This window comes from Mobula birostris, chromosome 23 (genome assembly GCF_030028105.1).
Source record: "Mobula birostris isolate sMobBir1 chromosome 23, sMobBir1.hap1, whole genome shotgun sequence".
Taxonomy (NCBI): Eukaryota; Metazoa; Chordata; class Chondrichthyes; order Myliobatiformes; family Myliobatidae; genus Mobula; species Mobula birostris.
The window spans coordinates 18,884,455-18,909,362 of NC_092392.1; the positions used below are offsets into that span (position 1 = coordinate 18,884,455).

At 41.4% G+C, this 24,908-nt stretch overlaps 1 protein-coding gene across 1 annotated transcript in view; it reads right to left on the minus strand.

The window, feature by feature from the left end:
* optn (optineurin) overlaps positions 1–24,207 on the minus strand; it is a 48,973-nt gene extending 24,766 nt beyond the window's left edge. Inside the window, exons 1-7 of the mRNA XM_072241580.1 lie at positions 24,143–24,207; positions 23,399–23,557; positions 19,745–19,935; positions 16,547–16,738; positions 6,785–6,855; positions 2,952–3,083; positions 75–258 (exon numbers count right to left, since the gene is read on the minus strand). Of these exons, the coding sequence (XP_072097681.1) occupies positions 75–258; positions 2,952–3,083; positions 6,785–6,855; positions 16,547–16,738; positions 19,745–19,935; positions 23,399–23,540 (912 nt within the window). The 5' untranslated portion in view covers positions 23,541–23,557; positions 24,143–24,207. The remainder of the gene's footprint in view (positions 1–74; positions 259–2,951; positions 3,084–6,784; positions 6,856–16,546; positions 16,739–19,744; positions 19,936–23,398; positions 23,558–24,142) is intronic.
* Between the last annotated feature and the right edge of the window lie 701 nt (positions 24,208–24,908).

The window sequence follows — 24,908 nt, forward strand, 5'->3', positions numbered from 1 at the left end:
GAATTCAGTGAATTAATCACTTCCACGCCAACTACACAATCTGCTTTTTACAAATTTTGATAGAAAGTATTTACTTGGTTTGCAGCATTTGATTCCTTTGCTGGAACAGCAATTTTAGGATTCTGTTCTTTAATGTCGACAAGCACGCTTTTCGATGCAGATCCCTGGTCAGCATCAGATGAAGATTGTGCTTCTGCATTTTCCTCAGTCTGTGTTGTACTGTTAACTCTTTCAACATCTTTGGAGAGTTCTGAAATCCTGCAAAATATTGAAAGTTGCACCGAGTACTATTGACATTAATCTCAAATGAAGAAAAACAGAACTTAATCACCACCTAGATGTCCAATGCAGCCGCTCAATGACTAACCACACCTGGGACTTCCAAGCTCCGGTGTCAAGCACCAAGGTGGCAGCGTGTGCTCTGATAAGGTCTTGCTAGTGGGCCATACTGAGAGGAGGCATTGCATCCTGTCAAACTCTGTCACTTAGAAAGTAAGATTAGCTTGTCAATGACAAACACAGTCCGAGGATGTGCAGGGGACAGTCCACAACAGTTGCGATGCTTCCAGCACCAACATCGCAAGCTTACAACTTACTATCCCTAGCTCGCACATCTTTGGAATGTGGGACCCAGAGGAAACCCATGTAGTCACAGGGAGAACGTACAAACTCCTTACAGACAGTGGTAAATCCAGGTTGCTGGTGCTGCAAAATGTTATGATCATTGCTACACTACCACTCTGCACATATAGATGCAAAAATTTTAACATTTTAAAATAACACTTTGCAAAACAAAATAATTAGAAACCCAAAATAAACATCTTGGACTGATTTTTCTTCTGAGCAGCAAGTCAGGAACTCCCTTCAAAGGAATGGGACTTCTGATTGTACTCCAAGCCTGCATTGTCCAGTGTAATGCTGGGGAATCCCAGGATCACTGGGTTCTACTGCTGGACTGCATAACTGGGATTTATTCAACTCCAAGTGTCCCAAAAACTGTAATTTTTTTCAGAATCACCAGCTTCAGACAGTTTAATTTGGTCAGTGCCTGGGTGCTTTCATGTACAAAGGCCAAAGATCTTAAGATACCAAATTCTTAACAATTTTCCTCGCTTCTATAAGATCTAAATTTTTCTAAAATGTGGAGCATGCAGGCTCAGACTCTAATATGTCAAATCTTTAATCATAGGGTTCTTCAATCTGAACGCAAGAAATTCTGCAGATGCTGGAAATCCAGAGCAACACGAAGTGCTGGAGGAACTCAACAGGTCAGGCAGCATCTGTGGAAGGGAACAAACAGTCCACTTTTCAGGACGAGACCCTTCATTCATGTTGTGATGAAGGTTCTCAGCCTGAAACGTCGACAGAATTTCCCAGTGGCCAACCATTTTAACTCCAATCCCCATTCCAACATGTCAGTCCACAGCCTCCTCTACCACCATGATGAGGCCACCTTCAGGTTAAAGGAGCAACACCTGATTAAGACCATAAGATACAGGAGCAGAATTAGGCCATTTGGCCCATCAATCTGCTCCACACAATCACCTTTACCCTGGTAATGGCAACTTCACTCACTTCTGCCCCCTGACACACTTGAACATCTGGCATACCGCTAGTGTCTTCCACAGTGAAGACTAATGAAAAACACTTACTCAGTTCATCTGCCATTTCCTTGTTCCCCAGTACTACTGCTCCAGCATCATTTTCCAGTGGTCCAATATCTCTTCTCGCCACGCTTTTACTCTTTATATAGAAAAATCTTTTGATATCTTTTTTAATATCGTCAGCTTACCTTCGATTTCCATCTTTTCATTTATGATTTTGTTGGTTGTCCTCTGTTGGTTTTTAAAAAGTTTCCTAATCCTATAACTTCCCACTAATTTTTGCTGTATTATATGCTCTTTTACTTTTATGTTGGCCTTGACTTCCATTGTCACCACAGTTTTATCATCCTGCCTTTAGATTACTACCACTACGTCTTTGGGATGTATCTGTCCTGCGCCTTCCAAATAGCTCCCAGAAATTCCAGCCATTGCTGCTCTGCTGTCATCCCTTCAAGTGTCATCGTCCAATGAACTTTGGCCAGTTCCTCTCTCATGCTGTGGTAATTCCCCTTACTGCACTACAATACTGACACATCTGACTTTAGCTTCACCCTCTCATATTGCAGGGTGAATTCTATCAAATTATGATCACGTGTTCCCCTAAGGTTTCCTTTACCTTAAGCTCTGTAATCAATTACAGTCCATTGCATAACGTCCAATCCAGAATATCTGATCCCCTTGTAAGCTAAACCACAAGCTGCTCTAAAAATCTATCCTGAAGGCGTTCTTCAAATTCCCCCTTCAGATCCAGCACCAACCTGATTTTCCCAATCTACTTGAATAATGCAATCCCCCATGACTTTGCAGTCCACATCTTTGCTACTGTTCAGAGGCCTGTATACAACTCCCATCAGGGTCTTTTAACCGTAAGTTTCTTAGCTCTACTCACAAGGATTCTACGCCTTATGATTCTATGTCACCTTTTCCTAAGGGTTTGGTTTCAGTTTTTTTTAAACCAACAGAGCCACCCCACCCCTTCTGTCTACCTGCCTGCCCTTTCGATACAATGTATATTCTTGGATGTTAAGGTCCCAGTTACCATTTTCGTTCAGCCACAAATTCCTGATGGCGTGAACATTGATTTCTCTAAAGTCTGATAATTCTCCCTCCCCTCTTTAATTCACCACTCTGACCACCTCTTAACTTCTTGTCTTCTCACCTGCCCATCACCTATCCCAGTGCTCCTCCTCTTTCCTTTTTGCCCATGGTCCACTCTCCTCACCTATCAAATTCACTCTTCTCCAGCTCGTCATTGATGAGCTGATTGAAAGAAATTGATCATATGCTCATACTTCTCACTTCTTTTCCCACTTAATTTCTTGGTTACACGCACGCTTGAAACACTACCTTTCCTTGTACGACTGAAATTCATGTTCGAGGTTTTCCAACTTCACAGTCTTGTCCCTTAGCATATGAAGTAGTTGTCTGACCGTTAGCTCCTCTGACAAACATTTTTCGCTACTGTCATGAGATTTTGACCTGTTTCAAAGTAAAAAAAACTGTTTAAAACCTTCCTTTCACATCACGTATAACATTCACTTTATTTTTCCACAGACAGTGAATTACTCCAGTATAATTTGAGTTCACATATTCCAAACAAAAGCCCAACCCACTGGAGATTAATCCAGTGGTTTAAACACTGCATTCATTAGAGGGTGGCCCCCTATTGTAGGTGCCTAGCACAGTGCACTACAGTGCTAACTGTGAGATAGCTGTTTGATTTCCGTTGCTGTCTGTTAAGGTGTTTGTGTGTTCGCTCCTTGACTGTGTGGGTTTCCTCAAAGTGCTTCAATTTCCTCCCACATTCCAAGACAATCAGAGCTCTGTACATGTTATGTTGGTGTTAGAAATGTGGCGATAATTGCAGCTCCTAAGCACTGTCCTCTCCAATTTAATTTGAAGCAAATGATGCATTTCAATGTATGTTTCAATATATGTAACATAGGAAGCTAATCATTAAAATCTTTATCTTTAGAGAGAAGCCTCAAAAAGAAAAGCATTGGTTAGCACACAGCTAGTTAACATTAATGAGATAGATCTGATTCCAGTACAACATTGAGTGAGTGTTGCTCTTTCGCAGCTGGGAAGGGGTCCCTGTCTGCCCTCTCAGGTGGCAATTGTACAGCAGTGCACTTCACCCTTATCTGAACTCCACCAAAGGATGTGCTGACATTGGAGAGGGTTCAGAGGCTGACAAGGATGATTCCAAGAATGAAAGAGTTATCAAACAAGGAATGAGACTAACTCACTGGAATTTAGAAGGATGAGGGAAGATCTCGTTGAAAGATTTTGAAGGTTGAAAGGCCTTGACAGAGTAGATATGGAAAAGATGTTTCTCATGGTGAGGGATTTTAAGACAAGAGGGCACAGCCTCAGGATATCGGGGCATCCATTTAAAACAGATGTGGAGAAACTTCTTTATCCAGAGGGTGGTGAATTTGTGGAATACCACAGGCAGCTGTAGAGGACAGGTTGTTGGGTGTATTTAAGCCAGAGATTGATAGGTTCTTGATTGGACACGACATCAAAGGTTAGGGAGAGAAGGCCGGGGAATGGAGCTGAGGAGGGGAAAAAAGGATCAGCCATGATTGAATGGTGGAGCAGACTAGATGGGCCAAATGACCCAATTCTGCTCCTATATCTTATGGTCTTAAAACAGACAGCCCATTAGACTGACATCTGTGAGATCATATTTGGCGGCCACATTTTGTACATCGTAACAGATACAATGCTGGTGGTGAAGAGGCTGTTGGATAAATGCAAGAATATACAGAGCATGGAGGGATATGAATCATGTGCAATAAATAAGAGATCTACTTTAATATGGCATCATGATCAGCACAAATATTGTTGGCCGAAGGGCCTGTTCTTGCGCTGTACTGTTCTATGTAACTTTCTAAACAAAAGTAGAACTTTGATAAGAATTTTATATTAATTTTGTTTTCATTCTCCCTCCCAACTGCTGCCTCTCCTATCAGTAGAGGCTTCAGTAGTTCAGAATCAGCTCCATGTAGGGTCAAAATATCAGTTCCAAAAACACTTTCAGGCCAGGGTCAAAAAATAAAGATCCATGGATTCTCATCTTAAATCAGTTTACCATGACATAGGAGCAGAATTAACCCACTCGGCCCATCAAGTCTGCTACGCCATTCCATCATGGTTGACTTATTCTTTCTCTCTCAAACCCATTTCTGACTGAAACCTTTGACACCCTTACTGTGCTACCGTGGGGTGCCACAGAGTAGCTAGAACGGTGTTGCATTAACTGCTCAGGGTAGAGTTTGGAGTTCAATTCTGACACTGTCTGCAACTTTATACGTTCTTTTTGTAAACACATGGATTTCTTCCAGGTGCTCCGGTTTCTTCACACAGTCCAAAGACATACCTGTTATAGGTTGGTTGGTCATTGCAAATTGTCCTATGATTACGGTAGGGTTAAATAGGTGAGTTTCTGGGTGGTGCAATTGGTTAGGCCTGTAGTACCTGTGCTGTGTTTCTAAATAAATAAAGAACCTATCACCTTCCACTTTAAATATACCTAGCCATTTGGCCTCCACAGCCTCTGGGGCAATGAATTTCACAGATTCACCACCCTCCAGCTAAAGAAATTCCTCCTCATCTCTGTTCTAATGGGACACCGTTGTATTCTGAGGCAATGGCCTTTGATTTCTCCACTACTGGAAACATCCTCCCCATATCCACTCTGTCTAAACATTTCAATATTCAATAGGTTTCAATGAGATCCCATCCTTCATTCTGCTAAACTCTAGCAAGTACAAGCCCAGAGCCATTAAAGCGCCTCATAGGTTAACCCTTTCATTCACCTGATCATCTTCGTGAACCAGGGACCACCAGAACTATGATCAAAATTACATACTGGCATCAGAACAAACCAGTCAGATTGTAATAAATTTAATTATTTCACAGCAAAACCCCACAAACATCCACTAGTTTAATTCCAGAGGGGCACTCTTGCAAATATAGTACACAAGGTGACAAGTCTCATTTTGGCTGTATTTTCCCCTTTCTGCCAATGTTGGTTAAAGTAACCCAGCTATGCTACAAAATTTCGCTTGCATTTAAGGCCAGTTGTAGCAGGTAACAGCATTAGGTATCTCTGAGTTCAGGTAAAACTTCAGTTGATGATTCTATGGAAATTTCACTTGGTTCTTGTAAGAACTGGAATTTATTACTTGAATAGTCTGGAAGATGCTTTGCTGCTACAGCAACAGGCCAGGCTCTACCTTCCTTACATAAAGATAAATGAGCCAAGAGTATGAATTTCTCTGGCTTCAATATATATGTTGATGAACACTGATCCTTGGCTTGTTCTTCCAGCAAGTACAGGGATCGTACAATTTACATGAGCATTTCATTTCTGCAGTCCACATTCTCAAATCACTTTCAGGCCTCTGTCTCTACCTAAATGCACCGTATTTCACAGAGCTGGGTAGGTGTTTTTTTTTTTATTCCCTGTGAGGGTACAGTATCCAAGTTCTACACAGTACTTGCACTTCGTAAGTTAAGAGAAGATAACAGTAATTTCAATTGAGTAGCATACTTAAAATGGCATCTTTCAAAAGACATGTTTGAACAATTTCAATTGACAGCAGATGGCACAGTTTGATTGGTTCATATCATAGATTAGAAAGGGTGTCAAAGGTTACAGAAAGGTGGCAGAACCATGGGGAAATGTATCAGCTTGAATAGACTCAATGTGCTGAATGGCTTAATTCTGCCCCATGTCTTGTACTAATGGTGCAGACTGCAATATAAACTAATGAGTAGCAAAAGTGTAGATAGCAGAAAACATTCCTTCAAATCCAAGTCAGTGTCCTACAGCATAGAAACAAGCACTTCGACCCACCAAATCCATGGCAACCATCAAATACTGATTCAGATTAATCTGTTTTACCAATTGCCCTCCTCAGATTCCACCACTCACCTGCACACTAGGGCTAATTTATGTGGGCAAATTCAAGTTCAATTGTCATTCAACCATACACATGTATACTGCTAAATGAAACAACATTCTTCTGGGGACGTGGAAGGAAACCCGCACATGGAGAAAATGGGAATCTGGATTGAACTCGGGTCACTAGAGCTGTGAGGTAGCAGCTCTATGAGCTGTACCACAGTGCCGTTCTGATTACATCTGTAATCTGCAACAAGTAACTTGCATTTTTAGAGGACTGTCCGAATCCTTGCACTCCAATTCCTTTGATTTTAACTCAGCATCATCCATAGCTTCCTGTAGAACAGAGAACCAATGACAGGGACATTAGTATGTCATGGGAAAAATAAACCAAAACATTTAAACATGAAATATTCATTGTAAGTCTTTTCTAGAACTTAAACCAAACCAAAAAAAAAAGACATTAAATCTTTCAAAAACTCTTAACCTATAACAGCTTAGAAATATTGGGCCAGACAGGGCTTAAACCAACTCAGCACCTCAATACTTTTGCCATGGTCACATTTGGTATTTGTGGTTTGTACTAATAGCCAGAACCTAGCTGTCACAATCACCCTGGAAAGCAGTATAGTCCACAAGGGCTGAATGGATCTCAGGCAACAGACCAATGCTTTAGCACTAAAACGCACCAAAGAATGGTCTTTTGACAACTCATGGCCAGAGACCCAAAGTGCCTTTAAAAGTCTCTGGATGTTAACAGACTTTAAGAGCAGTTCAAAGAATGTCAACGAGAATATATATTTTTTAAAACACTGAAATAATTTAAATTACTAGAAGCAATGTATCATTAGTTTTAAATCCTCCTTTCAGGATGTTTGTGCTCTGCCCTTGGACTCAGTGCTGGTTCAGTGGTAGAGTAGGCAGGTGGCTGTGTCAGTTGCCGACCTCCAAGGCACAGGCACTGAACCCATGAACAGAGTTGATCAATGAGCTGAGATTAGGTTGTGTTTTTTTTTTTAAATTTCTAGTACTCCTTTCTGGTCCCAAACTGCTCTCAATTAGTCCAACTGAATGAACAGGTAGCTTTGAATGAACAACATTCAAAGATGGGTCTCAGTCCGAAATGTCGACTGCTTATTCATTCCCAAAGATGCTGCCTGACTTGTTGAGTTCCTCCAGCATTTTGTTTGTGTTGCTTTGGATTTCTAGCATCTGCAGACTTTCTCATGTTTATACTCTCCTTTTCCAATCACGTCCTTTAGCTATTTGCATTAAATACCTTTCTAAAATAAGCAAAATGTTATAGAAAGAATAACCCGGGTTGGTTCCAGGTCTGGCCTTTCACACTTCATAAACCTGTTACACTGGCATTATTCAACATCTGTAATTACAGTGATATGACAGACTCAGCTCAAATTGAACAAGAACCGAATATAAACTATTTTGCATCCATCCAGTTCTAGTATTAGCATAGAAGGAAACAAAGACTCCAAGGGGATATACAATACTGTGCAATAGTCTTGGGCACATGTAAAAAAAAGTACTGTAAAGCGAAGATACTTTCAAAAATAAGGAAAAGTTTCTAAATATCAAAAATACAATAGAGAGCAGTAAACAGTAAAAGAAATCTAATTCAAATCAGCTGGTAGGTTTTTCCAAATATTTTAGAAAACCCACCACAGTTCTTCCGCAAACTCTGATCATGTTGAGATCAGAGTTCATAACATCTGTTGCAGAGCCCCTTGTTCTTTTCACTAATAGTTCTTTATGACCTTGGCCTTGTGGTTGGGGTCATTATCCTTCTGCAGAATGAGGCTAGGACTGACCATATGCCTCCTTGAGGGTACTGTGCAATGGATGAGGATCTGCTTGTACTTCTCAGCACTGATGATTCCATTAATTCCAACCAGATCATCATTTATAGAAACTCAGCCCCAAACCTGCAGGAAGCCTCCGTTGTGTCACTCTTAGCTGCAGGCACTCATCCACGTCGCACTCTCCAGCTCTTCAACAGACAAACTGCCTCCTGCTTGAGCCAAAAAATTCAAACTTTGACTCGTCGGTCCAGAGCACTTGCTGCCATTGCTCAGTATTTTTGTGCATAGGTGACTCTTTTGGCTTTGTTTCCACTTTGGAAGGATAGTTTTTTGGCAGCAACCCTTCCACGAAGGCCATTTTTGATAAGACTTCTCTGGACTGTAGAGATGTGTACTTGGCTTCCAGTGGTTTCTGTGAGTTTAAAGCTAATAGCATGCTGGACTTCTTCCAATTTAGAAGCGACATCAATTTGCTGCATCTTGTCAGCTGCACTCAGCTTCCTTGGCTGACCATTGCGTTTCTGGTCCTCAGACTTGCCTGTTTCTTTATGCCTCTTAAGAAGAGCTTATCCAGCATATCTAGAAGATGTCTGCTGCAAAATGTTTGCTTGGAAGACACCTTGCTAATGCAGGAAGACCACCTTGTGTCTTGTTGCTGTGCTCACTCTTGCTATTGGGAGCTCGTCCAGGATTTGAACAAATTGGTTGGGGGCTTAATCCAATTGATTGGGGAAAATACCTTTTGATTTGGTCATGTGGGAAAACAGCAGACATGAATGTTCAGGATTTTCTGGCAGGGCCAGACTCTGTGGTTTTGAAGGGAGCTAAAAAGGATGAGTTGCGGAAAATTGTTGAGGAACTGGAACTTAAAGATGGTAAAGAAGGGTATGACCAAGATAGAAATTTAAAGAAAAATAGATGAATATTATATTTCGATGAAGCAATTTACTGAGGATGTGTTGAAAATGTTCGCGGAAGGTAAGCCTACTGAGGCTGAGTTTCAGCTTCAGTTGACAGAATTAAAAATGGAGCATGAATTGCAATTAAAATGGTTCGAGGCTGATAAACAGAGAGATTTTGAGAGGGAGATATTGCAGCATGGAGGTCAAGTGCCAAGCCTTGGTAATGAACAGGTGACAAAATTTCATGTGAGCCAAGAAATTAAGTTGGTACCTCCATTTGAGGAAACAGAAGTTGATAGGTATTTCCTGCATTTTGAAAAAGTGGCCATAAATCAGCAGTGGCCGAGAGATCAGTGGGCTGTTCTGTTACAAAGTGTGATTAAGGGGAAGGCTCAACGAGCATATTCTGCATTGTCTGTTGTAGACGCAAATGATTATGATACAGTGAAAGGTGCTGTACTTCAAGTTTATGAGTTGGTTCCCGAGGCGTATAGGCAAAGGTTCCGAAATTTGAGGAAGCCTTGGGACTGCACGTATCATGAGTTTGCCCGTGAGTTGCAGGTGTACTTTGATCGTTGGTGTACCTCAAAAGGGGCAAGTGAGAATATTGACAACCTGAAAGAGTTGATATTGATTGAACAGTTTAAAGGTTGCGTCCCTGATGGTATAAGGACGTACTTAGATGAGAAAGCGGCAGCGACCCTGTCAGAGGCTGCTAGATTAGCAAACAAGTATGCCCTAACTTATAAGGTTCGGGTTTTCTCGAAAAGGAGTTACCAAAAGGGAATACAGATAACCACCGGATAAACCAGAAAGTAAGCCGGGGACTAGTGACAAAAGTAAGGAGGAAAGAAAGCAGTTGAGGGGAAAATTTCCCAGTTTAACGTGTTACTATCGTAAGAAGCCCGGTCATGTAGCAGCTAATTGTTTTGCTCAAAAAAGGGATAACAAAAAAGAAAAGGCAACAACCCCAAATGCTTGTGTTCAGTCGGTTAAGACACTACTGAAGGAGGAGTCTGACTGAGTTCAAGAAGGATTGCAGCAGTGTATTTCAAATGGATTTGTGTCTGTGAAGGAGGGGTCACCCCCGGTTCCAGTGAGAATCTGGCGAGGTACTGGGGCTTTTCAGTCACTGATATTAAAGAATGTTCTTGAATTCGGTTCTGAGACAGAGACTGGTGAAGTGAATGTTATCAGAGGTATTGGAAAAGGGATTGAGGCCGTCCCTTTGCATAACATAGTTTTGAAATGGGACTTGGTATCAATACCAAGATAGGGTACTGCCAAGGTAGGGGTACGATCTGAGTTACCGATAGACAATGTTGATGTATTGCTCAGCAATGACCTTGCAGGTGGGGATGTTTATCCAGTTCAGCTAACTAACAAGCCTGCTGCTGCTGAGGACCCACCCATAGATACTGATGTTCACCCCGCATGCGCAGTAACTCGAAGCATGTCTAAAAAGTCTGTTGATGCCCCTGATGATTTATCAGAGACTTTTCTACCTTCCCTATTCCAACAGGACTTAGAGGGTAGTAAGGCTGATGTGAAAGGCTTGTCCTTATCTAGAAAGGAATTCACAGAGGAACAGAAGCGAGATTCTGAAATTGTGGCTTTAAGGGAGACAGCTCTCTCTGAGGTTGAGATTCAGAAAGAGTCTGTGGAATACTACCTTAAAGATGGGGTGTTAATGAGGAAGTGGAGACCAACCACTGTGCCCGCAAGTGAGGACTGGGCTATTGTGCACCAGGTAGTGGTTCCAAAAGTTTACAGGGCTGAAATTTTAAACCTGGCCCATGATAACCCTTCAGGTGGACATTTTGGGGTAAAGACAACAGTGCACAGGATTATGAGAGAATTCTATTGGCCCAATGTGAGGAAGGATACTGTGAATTATTGCAAAATTTGCCATACCTGCCAGTTGGTGGGAAAACCTAATCAGACCATCCCAGAAGTTCCACTTTGGCCAATACCTGCTTTTGGTGAACCATTTTCCCAAATTATAGTGGATTGTGTTGGGCCACTGCCAAAGACTGCAGCTGGCCATCAGTATGTGTTAACTATAATGTGTGCTGCTTCTAGGTTCCCCGAGGCAGTTCCTCTGCAAAATATTAGGGCTAAAACAGTGGTGAAGGCTCTGCTTTTCACTACAGTTGGTTTGCCCAGAGAAATTCAGTCTGACCAGGGCACTAAATTTATATCGGGAGTATTCCAGCAAATAGTTTCTGAGCTGGGGGCTAAACAAATTGTGTCAACTGCACACCACCCAGAGTCCCAAGGAGCCTTGGAAAGGTTCCATTCCACTTTAAAGACAATGATTAACACCTACTGCTATGAGAATAACAGGGACTGGGATGAAGGAATATATTTACTTCTCTTTGCTGTTAAGAGACTCAATTCAAGAATCATTGGGGTTTAGTCCATTTGAGTTTGTTTTCGGTCACAGGCCCAGAGTACTTTTGACCTTGCTCAGAGAACAGTGGTCTGATCCGAAAGTATGTGTCAGTGTGCTGGATTATGTTTTGGTGTTTCGCGATAGGCTTAACAAGGCTTGTGACCTTGCAAAGCACAATTTGCAGAACTCTCAAATTAAGATGAAGCACTAGTATGATAGGAAAGTGAGGGAACAGGTGTTTCAGGTTGGAGATAAAGTCTTGGTCTTGTTCCCACTTTTGACCAACCCCCTCCAAGCGCAATGTCATGGACTATACCAGATAATTAAGAAAATTGACACTCTGAATTATGTTGCTGAGACTCCTGACTGGAGGAAGGCAACTCAAATGGTGCACGTAAATATGATAAAGCCTTATTATTATGACTCGGAGATAGCACCTGTGAGTACTGTTATGAAAACAAATGGAGTCGTGGAGGCTGGTAATCAGATACCAGATAATTTTAGCAAACTGAATATAGTCTCAACCAGGCTCGAGAATTCAATTGTTTCGAAAAACATTAATAACAAGATCCATCATTTGGAGCCTGCACAGCAAAAACAATTGAAAGAACTAATTGGCAATTATGAGGATTTGTTTCCTGATGTCCCCAGACGGTGCATAGCTGCAGTGCATGACATCATTGCAGGCTCAGCCAAGCCGATCAAACAGCCGAACATCCCTACAGAACGAATTTAGAAAAAACTAAAATGGTGGAACAAGAAATTGGGTACATGCTAGCAACCGGTATCATTAGGCAATCTACCTCGGACTGGGCGTGACTCTTCATTATTGTGCCTAAAACGGACGGCAGCATGAGATTCTGTACTGACTACAGGAAAGTTGATGCAGTAACCAAAACAGATGCTTATCCTATTCCAAGAGTCGATGACTGTATTGATACAGTGGGAAAGGCTAAATACCTCACAAAAATTGACTTGCTAAAAGGATACTGGTGTGTTCCCTTGACAGAGAGCGCTAGAGAAATCTCAGCATCTGTAACACCATCTGGGCTGTTTGAGTATAATGTCTTGCCCTTTGGGATGAAAAATGTTCCAGGGACGTTCCAAAGGATGATCACTTCGGTGATTCCAGGTTTAGAAAATATAGGGACTTATACTGATGATTTGGTTGTATGGAATGACACGTGAGAAGAATATATTGCTGATGTAGAAAAACTATTTGTTAGGCTTTTCGAGGCCAATCTTACTGCGAACCTTGCTAAAAGTGAGTTTGGGCATGCTACTCTTACTTAGCTTGGCTACATAGTAGGCCAGGGCCAACTGGCTCCTGTGCAGGCCAAGGTTCAAGCTGTTGCTGAGGTTCCCATTCCGATGGTCAAGAAGGCTTTAAGAAGGTTTTTGGGAATGGTTGGATATTACCATAAGTTTTGTAAGAACTTCGCAGATATTGCTTTCCCCCTAACGAAACTCCTAGGGAAGAGTGAAAGATTTGTATGGAGTGAGCTTTGCCAGGAAGCCTTTGAATGACTAAAAACTATCGTGTTACCATCCTGTGCTCAAAGCACCTGATTTTTCAAAACCATTCTCTATAGCGACAGACACTAGGGACGAAGCTGCTGGGGCAGTACTGTTACAGAAGGGTGAGAATGACATTGTAGCTTATTTCTCAAAGAAATGTAATGTGCACCAGAAGAACTATTCCACTGTTGAAAAGGAGTTGCTATCACTTATTCTGGCTTTACAACATTTTGAGATCTATGTTTGTCCTGTCCAGAAACCAATGGTGATTTATATCGATCACAATCCATTAGTGTTTCTAACTAAGATGAAGGATAAGAATAGAAGGTTATTAAACTGGAGTCTGATCTTGCAAGAATATGACTGAAAATAAAACATGTGAAAGGTACTGACAATATTATAGCTGATTGTTTATCCAGATGTTAAGTTAGAAGTTATACATGTTTTGCTCTGTTATCTGATAACTATACATGTATTGTTTCAAACTTTGTAATCTACAGTTAAACTAAAAATTTTGCTCCTTGATCAAAATTTTTCCCAAAAGGAGGGAGGTGTGACGATATCCTGAGTTATTCATTATGGACTGTGCTTTTAAAAAGAGAGGGAGCGTGCAGCTATACAGCACAAACAAAGAGATAGAGAGAGAGACAGAGAGAGAGACAGAGACACAGACACGAAGACTGCTCACAGTTTGGGATTTCTGTAAGGACACTGCCAGCTTCTGAGTTCCTACAGAGAGAGAAGGGAGAAGCTACTTGATGGACAGCTGGTGTTCAGCACAACAGTATTTAAACCAGCGTAATTGCTTGTTTCACAGGACACACAGTCGCACTAAGGTGTGGTCCATCGTGAAGGATCGATCTGTGATTACTGGTGCGTGAAAGAGCGACCCTGTGGAGCCTACCAGCGTGTCTAACCTTTGCCTGAGTTGGTAGACTATCACTTGAAGACAGTACTCCTGAGTTGGACAAGTTTGGCTAACTTGAAAGTTTCAGAGGACAACGGGAAGATCAATGGCATCAGCTCACCTGAAGAACTAGACACCTCTCTCTCTCTCTCTCCCCATCACTACTCAACCAAATACCACGAACTGAACTGATTTCCTTTACCCATAATCGTAAGACTGTATTCATTTACCCCCTAGGCTTGAAGAAGCTTGGTTTCTATATTTATAGAAACTTAAATATGCATGAACTTTGCTAACCTGTTTGATTGATCTGATTTTATATTACAGTATTGCCTAGTTACTAATAAACGAGCGTTAGTTAACAGCAATACCAGACTCCCAGGTGTTTTCCCTTTCTGCTGATTCTTTAACCCATTACGGGGTATGTGACAGGTGTAAGAATTCATGATTTAAAGGATAAACTATCATACCTGCCATAACCACACCTTTTAGTCTGGTTGGCCTTCGCCTAGTTTGATTCCTTCTACACCCGTTTCTGTTTTAGTTTATCAGTTTAGTTCACTTAACTCATTATGTCATTGATCTACATAATTTCAATGTCATCACATTTGCATTTGATAAGTGGTCTGTCACTTAATGTGTTACTTTCTTTAACAAAATACAAAAATTTCTCTAACATTTAATTTTTTGGAAAATAAATGTTTGGAAATCTAAAACTTGCTCTTTTATACCTCCATGCTAATGCAGAAGACAAAAAATAAACACATAAAACAAATTTTATATGAAAAATCTAGGATGCTTAAGATTTTTGAGCAGTACTGTAGAACATACAGTATATGCCCTTCAATTTGTGATGTTGTGCCAACCTTTTAATCCACTCTAAGGTCAATTTAACCCTTCCTCCTTACATAGCTCTCCACTTTTCTATGATCTGTGTGCCTATCTAAGAGTTTATTAAATGTTCCTGATGTGTCTGCCTCTGCCACCACCTCTGGCAGGATGTTGCATGCACCAATCACTTTCTGTATGCAGAATTTACTTCTGACATGCCCCTTATACTTTCCTCCAATCACCTTAAAATTATGCCGCCTCATATTAGCCACTTCACCCTGTGAGAGTGTCTCTGGCTATCTACTTGATCTATGCTTTTTCTTTTATACACCTCAAATCACCCCTCATCCTCCTTCGCTCCCCTAGCTTGCTCATCCTATCCTCATAAGGCATGGCCACTAATCCAGGAAGCACCCTGGAAAATTTCCTCTGCACCCTCTCTGAAGCTTCCACATCCTTCCTATAATGAGGCAACCGGAATTGAAGATGATACTGCAGGTGTGGTCTAACCAAGGTTTTTATAGAGCTGCAACATTAGTTCATAGTTCTTGAGCTCAAAAACATAGAGGATTGTGGATTGTGAATTTTACAATCCTCTATCCCAGAGAGTTAAAAAAAAAAAGCTGTGTAATGACTGAATATACAAATCGTGACTAACAGACACTTACCTTCAATGTCTGCAATGGAATTGGGAAGAGTGAGAAAGTACAGTTCAGACAGTTGGATCAACCATCATCTTAACTGAATGGTGGTTCAGGCTTTAAGGGCCCGTAAGCTGATCCTTGTGCCTGTTCCTTATACATTTTACAATCTAACATGTTCTGTATGAACCCCCTTTGTACCAGGCATTTCTGGAAACACTGCTCATTAGCCCCTCACTAACAGCCACTGGACTCAAGAGGTGAGAAAAACCACCTTTTTCAGACTCCGTACTTCTAGGGCCAGTATGACTTGGATCCCACCAAAACCAGGAAGTTGGAGATGTCTCACCCACCCAAACCCTGACCTGTGTGAATACTGTGTATTACTGCCCTCATCAGCATGCAATATCTGATTATACACTGCATACAATGATAAATATATACTTACAAATGTCGGCTTTAATCGAACAGTTAATAGGAAAAAAAGAAAAATAATTAAAAAGGCCCATTACAATTAACCCAGTCCAAATGTGCACACAAGTCAGAGCTGAAGTTGAAGTTGTCTTTAACCCACATGCTAGACCCTTAGTCTGTGTGAAAGCTCACACCTTCTGAATGTCGCTCAAAATCTACCTCGAACAAACAGGCTCTCCCACGGGTGTATTGGTCCTTCCTTCTTGAAGCCATTCACCTGCACAAAGCACCCTTTGCAACAGGCCATCTTCCCTCCTGTCTTCTGTCAGCTCCTGCCAATAAGATCTTGACCCACACCAGAGTTGGTCACAAAAGCCTCTCAGCCCAGCGTTCTCTAGAACCTTCACCCAATTCCACCATTTTGATTGGCTGACACAACATTCCTAAGTTTAACAAAGCCTTTTATTTTAGCCCAAACCCAAGCAGGCTGAAAGCAGAGTGGAGTGCTCTTTCAGAACTGCCAAAATGAAATACCCACAGTGTAGCAGTAAAACTCTTAACTAGAGTGTTACATGTATTTCCAGACAAGTTTTTCCACATACCACCATTCGAATTTCAACAAATGAATCTTCTGACGATGCAGTACCCAGCTTCACAAGGAGTTCTGAATTCATGGCTACCAAATCAGTTTTCTCTGTCTGCAGTCTGTGAATCTGTGCTTTCAGATGTTGAACATCCTGTTCCACCAGATTAGAACTCATACTTTTATTGAGCAAGTCATCTTTGGATATTCCCTGTGAGATTAAAAATGTACATTTTTAAATTAAAATCTGACAAATTACAAAGTATTAGTATTGCCTAATTGGAAGAAATTGAGTTCAAAGTCCAATGATTCCAAAAGGCCATGTAAAGTATTACTCCACTATCTATTATTGAAGAAACCCTGGATGCCAAAGCATCGAGTTTTAGATAGAAAGCAGATTTCGAGTCAGAGCACTAAAGTACTGAAATAGGCCCTTCAGCCCATCTAGTCCATGCCAAACTATTATCCTCATTGGCACTCAACATCCCTCTCTGTAACAGGATCTTGGACTTCTTGGAAGAAAGACCTCAATCAATCCAAGTTGGCAGCAATCCAACATGTTGAGCACTGGTGCCCCTGCCCCAGGGCTGTGTGCTTGGCCCGCTGTTGACTCATGACTGCACTGCCAGACCCAGCTTAAACCGCACCATCAAATTCGCTCTTGAATAAACAGTGGTTGTACAACAGCAGCATTTACTGGGGACATTGAATATAAAGGGCCCAAAGCACTGAAGATCCCTACCATCCATCCCACAATCTCTGTGATTCACTACCATCAGGAAAGAGATACAGGAGCATCAGGACTAGGCCTGCCAAACTGGGTAACATCATCTTCCCCAGGAGGACAGCTTGCTGTTTACTGTTTACCTGTGCTGCACACTTCACATTCATTTTTAATTATAATTTATTAACTTGCTTGTGGTAATATTTTGTTGTTTGTACTGAGTGTGATATATGCATTGTGTATGTACCATGGTCTGGAGGAATGTCATTTCTCAGGAAAATGAATCTCAGGGTGACTTATATGCACTTTAATGAGAAATTTACTTTGAACTTTGAATTAATACTGTAAGGCAATTCTCATAAAATAATGTTTGAAGTAGTTATTTTTGCTTACGAAAGGTTCAAAAAACTAGGTAATGACAGAGATCTAGAAAATTAGACGGCTAGCAGTAATGAGCCTAAGAATGAAATTAGGAGAGCCAGAAGGGGCCATGAGAAGGCCTTGGCGAGCAGGATTAAGGAAAACCCCAAGGCATTCTACAAGTATGCGAAGAGCAAGAGGAAAAGATGCGAGAGAACAGGACCAATCAAGTGTGAATGGAGGTGGTAGCAGAAATACTTAATGAATACTTTGCTTCAGTATTCACTACGGAAAAGGACCTTGGCGATTGTAAGGATGACTTACAGTGGACTGAAGAGCTTGAGCATATAGACATTAAGAAAGAGTATGCACTGGAACTTTTGGAAAGCATCAAGTTGGATAAGTCACCGGGACCGGACGAGATGTACCCCAGGCTACTGTAGGAAGTGAGGGAGGAGATTGCTGAGCCTCTGGCAATAATATTTGCATCAACAATGGGGACGGGAGAAGTTCTGGAGGATTGGAGGGTTTCGGATGTTGTTCTCTTATTCAGGAATGGGAGTAGAGATAGCCCAGGAAATTATAGACCAGTGAGTCTTACTTCAGTGGTTGGTAAGTTGACGGAGAAGATCCTGAGAGGCAGGATTTATGAACATTTGGAGAAGCATAATATGATTTGGAATAGCCAGCATGGCTTTGTCAAAGGTAGGTCGTGCCTTACGAGCCTGATTGAATTTTTTGAGGATGTGACTAAACACATTGATGAAGGTAGAGCAGTGGATGTAGCGTATATGGATTTCAGCAAGGCATTTGATAAGGTACCCCATGCAAGTAAGGAAGCATGGGATCCAAGAGGACCTAGGTTTGTAGATCCAGAATTGGCTTGCCCACAGAAGGCAAAGAATGGTTATAGACAGGTCATAATCTGCATGGAGGTCAATGACCAGTGGTGTGCCTCATGGATCTGTTCTGACACCCCTTCTCTTCATGATGTTTATAAATGACCTGATGAAGAATTGGAGGGATGGGTTAGTGAATTTGCTGATGACACAAAGGTTGGGGGTGTTGTGGATAGTGTGGAGGGCTGTCAGAGGTTACAGCGGGACACCGTTACGATGTAAAACTGGGCTGAGAAGTGACAGATGGATTTCAACCCAGATAAGTGTGAGGTGGTTCATTTTGGTAGGTCATATATGATGGCAGAATATAGTATTAATGGTAAAACTCTTTGCAGCGATGAGGATCAGAGGATCTTGGGGTCCAAGTCCATAGGACACTAAAAGCTGCTGCGCAGGTTGACTGTGGGTTTTGGCCTTCATCAACCGTGGGATTAAGTTCAAGAGCCAAAGGGTAACGTTACAGCTATATAGGACCCTGGAGTACTGTGCTTAGTTCTGGTCACCTCACTACAGGAAGGATGTGGAAACTATAGAAAGGGTACAGAGGAGATTTACAAGGATGTTGCCTGGATTGGGGAGCATGTCTTATGAGAATAGGTTGCATGAACTTGGCCTTTTCTCCTTGGAGTGACGGAAGATGAGATGTGACCTGATAGAAGTGTATAAGATGATGAGAGGCATTGATCATGTGGATAGTCAGGGGCTCCCCCCCCACCCCCAAGGCTGAAATGGAGAACACGAGAGAGCACAGTTTTAAGGTGCTTGGAAGTAGGTACAGAGGAGATGTCAGGGGCAAGTGTTTTTTTTAAATTTTTTTTACGCAGGGAATGGTGATACGCACGGAGTTGGCTGCCCGCAATGGTGGTGGAGGCGGATACAATAGGTCTTTTAAGAGACTCTTGGATAGGTACATGGAGCTTAGAAAAATAGAAGGCTATGGGTAACCCTAACTAATTTCTAAAGTACATGTTCGATACAGCATTGTGGGCGGAAGGGCCCGTATTGTGCTGTAGGTTTTCTATGTTTCACTGATTATGCTTGACCTGCCAATGATTTCCAGCATTAACCTTATGCACCTTATTTGTTTAATTTGTGGTAATATTACTTTATTTGTTGTGTTTGAGTTATACGCCATGTGTTGTGCACCTTGATCTAGAGGAACATTATTCCATTTGGCAGATATATGTAAATAGTTTAAATGACAATAAGCTTAAACAATAGCCATTGTGCATACCTGTGAACTGTCTGCATTTTCCACTTGAGATTTCCTCAAGGCTTCATTCTCTTCAGTCAAAGTTGTTAATTTTTGTTTAGCCTCCTCAAACTTTTGCAGGATACACTCCCGTTCTACTTTCTGTTTCTCACGCCAAGTTGCAAGTTCTTCATAGCGTTCCTTCATGGCATGGTTTGTTTGTTTAATGGCTTCTGCAGGACATAAATCAGTAATTTAATTAAACAGCATTTAATGAATGTAATTGGAAAGATATTTCTGCAAACTTGTGGAAAATAATCTGTTTAAAGCAGGGTTTCCCAACCTGGGAATCACAAAGCACTCGGTTAATAGCAGGGATTCATGGCTTTAAAAAGGTTGGGAGCCCTGGCTTAGAGGGTTCCTTGATGTTGTAAAATAGTAAAAAAAAACACTACCAAACGAAAAGGCATTGATTCCAGCACCCACAAATTCTTTTGAAATCCACTTCAAATTTGCATAAATGCAAACTATAAAGTTTTATAATGCTGTACAAATGCCAAATCAAAACCGATATAGAACTAAACCATATTCTGGTGTGTACACACAAGTTCAAAAAGCTACCCAGTTACCTAAACTTTGAGACCAGATTTTGGGGTGCAGAGTGATTAAAATATCCTGAACTACAAATCAAATCTAACCATGTCACTGTTCTTATCTAAGAAGAAAACTTGTATCCTCATCGGTATTTTTTCTTGATAACATTTTAAAGAATTTTTCAGAGGGTTAACCATATATCACAGGTCAGCCTGTATTTCCCCTCCCCAGACCACCTTCTCCCTTCCTTTCAGTCTTGATGAAGGGTCTCAGCACAAAAAGTTGACTGCTTATTTCCTCCATATAACCCTTTCACTATGACCCAATGAGTTCTTCCAACATTTTGTGTGTTGCTCTAGATTTCCAGCATCTGCAAAACCTCGTGTTAAACGATAGTTTTCTCATACATGTTGTCTGAACTAAGTATAGAACTATAAAGCAAACTGATGATTTTGTCATATTTTTCAAAGCAAGAAGTTCTACAGAGCAATAGTTGGTAATTGCTTCAACAGTATTTTTCAGGGTCAAGTAAACAAGCAATCTTGTGACTGATGCCCAACTGATTTGATAATAAAGGAACAGAGATTCTTGAAGGATAATGACCATTATATTTTAAGATAAGATTATAACATAAGATTATCTTTATTTGCCACTATATGTACATCAAAACATATTGTGAAATGTGTCATTTGCATAAAATCAAGTCAGCAAGGATTTGTGAGAGACATCCCGTAAATGTCATGATGCTTCTGACTCCAACATAGCATGCTCACAACTTACTAACCCTAACTCCTACATCTTTGGAAATGGAGCACCTGGAGGAAACCATGTGGTCATAGTGTGAACATACAGACAGCAGCAGGAATCAAATCCTGAGGATGATCACTGGTGCTGTAAAGTGATTGTGTTAACTACTACACTATTAAATCCACTCCTCCTTCCTCCCCCTGCCATAACAATAACTTCACCCAGTCTACTAACTTGCAGATTTACCTGTGCCATCCACCAGGACTGCACATTAAAACTACAGCACTCACCTTTATCAACTGAAGACTTCAGCTTCTGTTTACCAGCAGTTATAACCAAACAATGTATGAAGACTTGCATTCTAAAACTACTTTAGATGCTTATTGCTCCATTTATAAACCTGACTACAGTGATGTATCTAATGTACTAAACTTTCTACATTACTTCACAGGTTCAAGAATTCATTGAATTGTTAACAATAAATGAAATAGCCACAGCCGATACAATTGCCATTTTATTGAGAGGTACAGCATGGCACAGGTCCTTCTGGTCCGATGAATCACACTGCCCAGCAACTTTCCTATTTAACCCCAGCCTAATCACAGAACAATTTTTTTTCTTTTTAACTCTTTTTATTAATTTTTCAAAATTATAAACTCAATAACAAAGTTGGTATAAAGAGATTGGAAAAATGTTCATCAGCATATACAAAATGAATTTTAAGTAACATAGAAATAAGACTTCCAAACTCATAATGAGATTAAACATTAACAAAGAAATAAAAAGAAAAAATATATAAACAAAAAAACCCCCAAAAGAAAAAGAGAAAAAAACCCCAAAAAAAAGGCAAAACAGGGCTAGACCAACAACTTGTATCAGACAAGATCCATAATGTCGCTAATTCCGCTCCTCTCATCATATAATTTTAGAAAAAAGATTCAGAAAGGTCAGATTATATCATATGAAAATGTTGCATAAAAGGTTTCCAAGTATCTTCAAATTTAACCGAAGGATCAAAAATATCACTTCTAACTTTTTCTAAATTTAAACTTAATATGGTTTGAGAAAACCATTGGAATGTAGTTGGAGGATTAATTTCCTTCCAGTTCAACAAAATAGATCTTCTCGCCATTAAAGTAACAAAAGCTATCATTCAAGAGGCTAAAGAAGATAAAGATCTATGTTCTACCATTGGCAATCCAAAGATTGCCATAATAGGATAGGGTTTTAAATCAAAGCATAGAACTGTTGAAATAATACCAAAAATGTTTTTCCAATATTTTTCCAAAAGAGGACAGGACCAAAACATATGAGTTAAAGAAGCCACTTCAGAGTGACATCTCAGAACAATTTACAATGACCAATTAATCTACTAAGTGGTTCATCTTTGGAATGTGGGAGGAAACTGGAAACGCACATACTCATGGGAGGGACATATAAACTTCATATAGACGCCATCAGAATTGAAACCCGCACACCAAGGTAATGCCCCAAGATATAACAACGTTGCGCTAACTGCTACACTACCATGGGACCCATGAAATTGTTTCACCTACAGTACTTAATAGCCCACAGCTCTATGGTGAAGTAATCCTCCTTAATGTGCACACAACTGATACAAACATACATTGGATAATTACTATAAACTGCCCAAGAGCAACAATGACTTCTATTAAAAATAAACAAGCCTGACATTACTTGTTTCAGCTCTTCGATAAACAGGTTTTCTGCAGCCTCTATATAGATAAAAAATTAGACAAACTACACCAGAAGTTTTATTTTTTAAGAAGTACAGATACAATTCAGAATAGGCCCATCCAGCCCATCAAGCTGCACCACCCAGCAACCCACTGATTTAACAGGACAATTTACAATAACTAATTAACCTGCCAACCAGTATGTTGTTGAACTGTGGGACCAAACTGGAGCCAGGTGCACAGGGGAATGAAATATGCAAACTTTCTTACAGAGGACACTGGAATTAAACTCTGATGACCGGAGCTGTGATAAGAGTGACGCTAACCACGGTATCTCACAATTTTCACAATACATGCCAGACTTGCCAAGTTCCCATTAACCCACCATTGGCCTGTGCGCTCCCTCAGTATTATTTGAGACATTAACCTGACACTCCCTTGAAAGTGAAACGCCAAATAACTAAGTTTTAATTTGTGTATGGTAAACTAACAAACTGAGAAATAAAATTAGAATAGCACGTTCATTACCAGAATAGCAGAACAGAAGTCAATAAGTCTTCCAATAAATATCATTCCTAAATTTTATAATCTAATTAGCCAACAGCATCAAGATCAGAAACGTGTCTGCAAATAAAAGACAATTATAACAACAGAGCACCTTTTAATTCATTGTTCTCCTTAATCAGTTCTTCCATCACTCTCAACGTTTCTTCCGGGGTGCAGGAATCCAAAGAATGAGGACCATTGATGTTTACGGTACCATTAACAGCCTGAAGGCTGTGATTGTGGTTAGTAGTCATCGTTGTTTTGCTCTACTCTGAAAGGAAGGTTCAAAAATAGAGAAGTGACTCCTCTGAATCATGAACTGACATGCAGCACAGGACCAACAAGGCGATGACGCAGCAGAGTTTCCAAACAGACGCAACGTGAACTCCAGCTGAACCGACCTTCCCCATCAGGTTGGGCAGTGCATACTCTATAATAGGCAGGCGCTAAACGTCCGTAAAACAGTTCTGTTTTGGGATTGTCATACAAGAGGACAGCAGAGAGGGAGTGAATCCCGAGCCACAGCTGAAATGAAGGTGAAGTTTCCGCTCGAGCAGCCACTTTCGCTTTCTGTTTCTTATAACGCAGTGACACTCGGCGACCGGGGGAGGGAAAGAGGCTACCACCCCCTCCCAACGCACCCCCCACCCCACAAACCAGGCCGCTCTCCCGCCCGTCCCGCAATGTGCCCGCACGTCGCTCCCTCAACCGGCGGACAGGAGGACGGGCTCCAAACACCACTCCCGGGGGTGGGGAGAGCGAGGAGGACAAAACACCTCCGCTGTGAACCGAGCCAGACTCGCCCCTCCCGGCACCGACACCCTCTGTCTCCCCGCAGCCGTAACCCACGTCTCACCCGCCGCCCTGTCCGTCCACACCAGCCCCCAACAAGCGGACGACCCGGACCCGCCCCTCCGCGCACGCGCACCCCACCCCACACACGCGTGACGCGACCCGGCCGCCGGTCACATGCCCGGGGGCGCGGCCTCGCTGTTTACCGTTGTAGTGCCCGTGAGGCTCTCTGTCTAGTTTTACAACTTTCAGCAGCTCACCTCGATCCTGTGCAGTATTAGCTACAACCCCCCCCCCCATACCAGGCGGTGATGCAGACAGTAAAGATTGTTCTCCATACTCTCTGAAAAAGTTTTCGAGTGTTTCTCGTGACATACCAAGTCTCCCCAGACCCCTAGTGAAATATAGCCACTTCTTTATAGCTGCATCGATATGTTAGCAGCAGGTTAGATCTTCAGAGATATTAACAGCAAAGAAGTTGAAATTGCTCACTCTGATCTTCTATGAGGATTGGTGTCTGTTCCCTTGTCTTACCCATTCTGAAGTCCACAATCAGCTCTGACATTGAGTGAAAGGTTGTTGCTTCAACACCACTCATTTAGCTGGTACATCTCACTCCTGTATGCCCTCTCATCACCATCTGAGATTCTGCCAACAATGGTTGTCTCATCAGCAAACTTACAGATAGCATTTGAGCTGTGCGTAGCCACGCAAGAGGGAGCAGAGCAGTGGGCTAAGTACACAACCTTGAGGTGCGCCAGTGCTGATTGTCAGCGAGGTGATGATATTACTGATCTGCACAGATTGTGGTCTTTCGGTTAGGAAGCTGA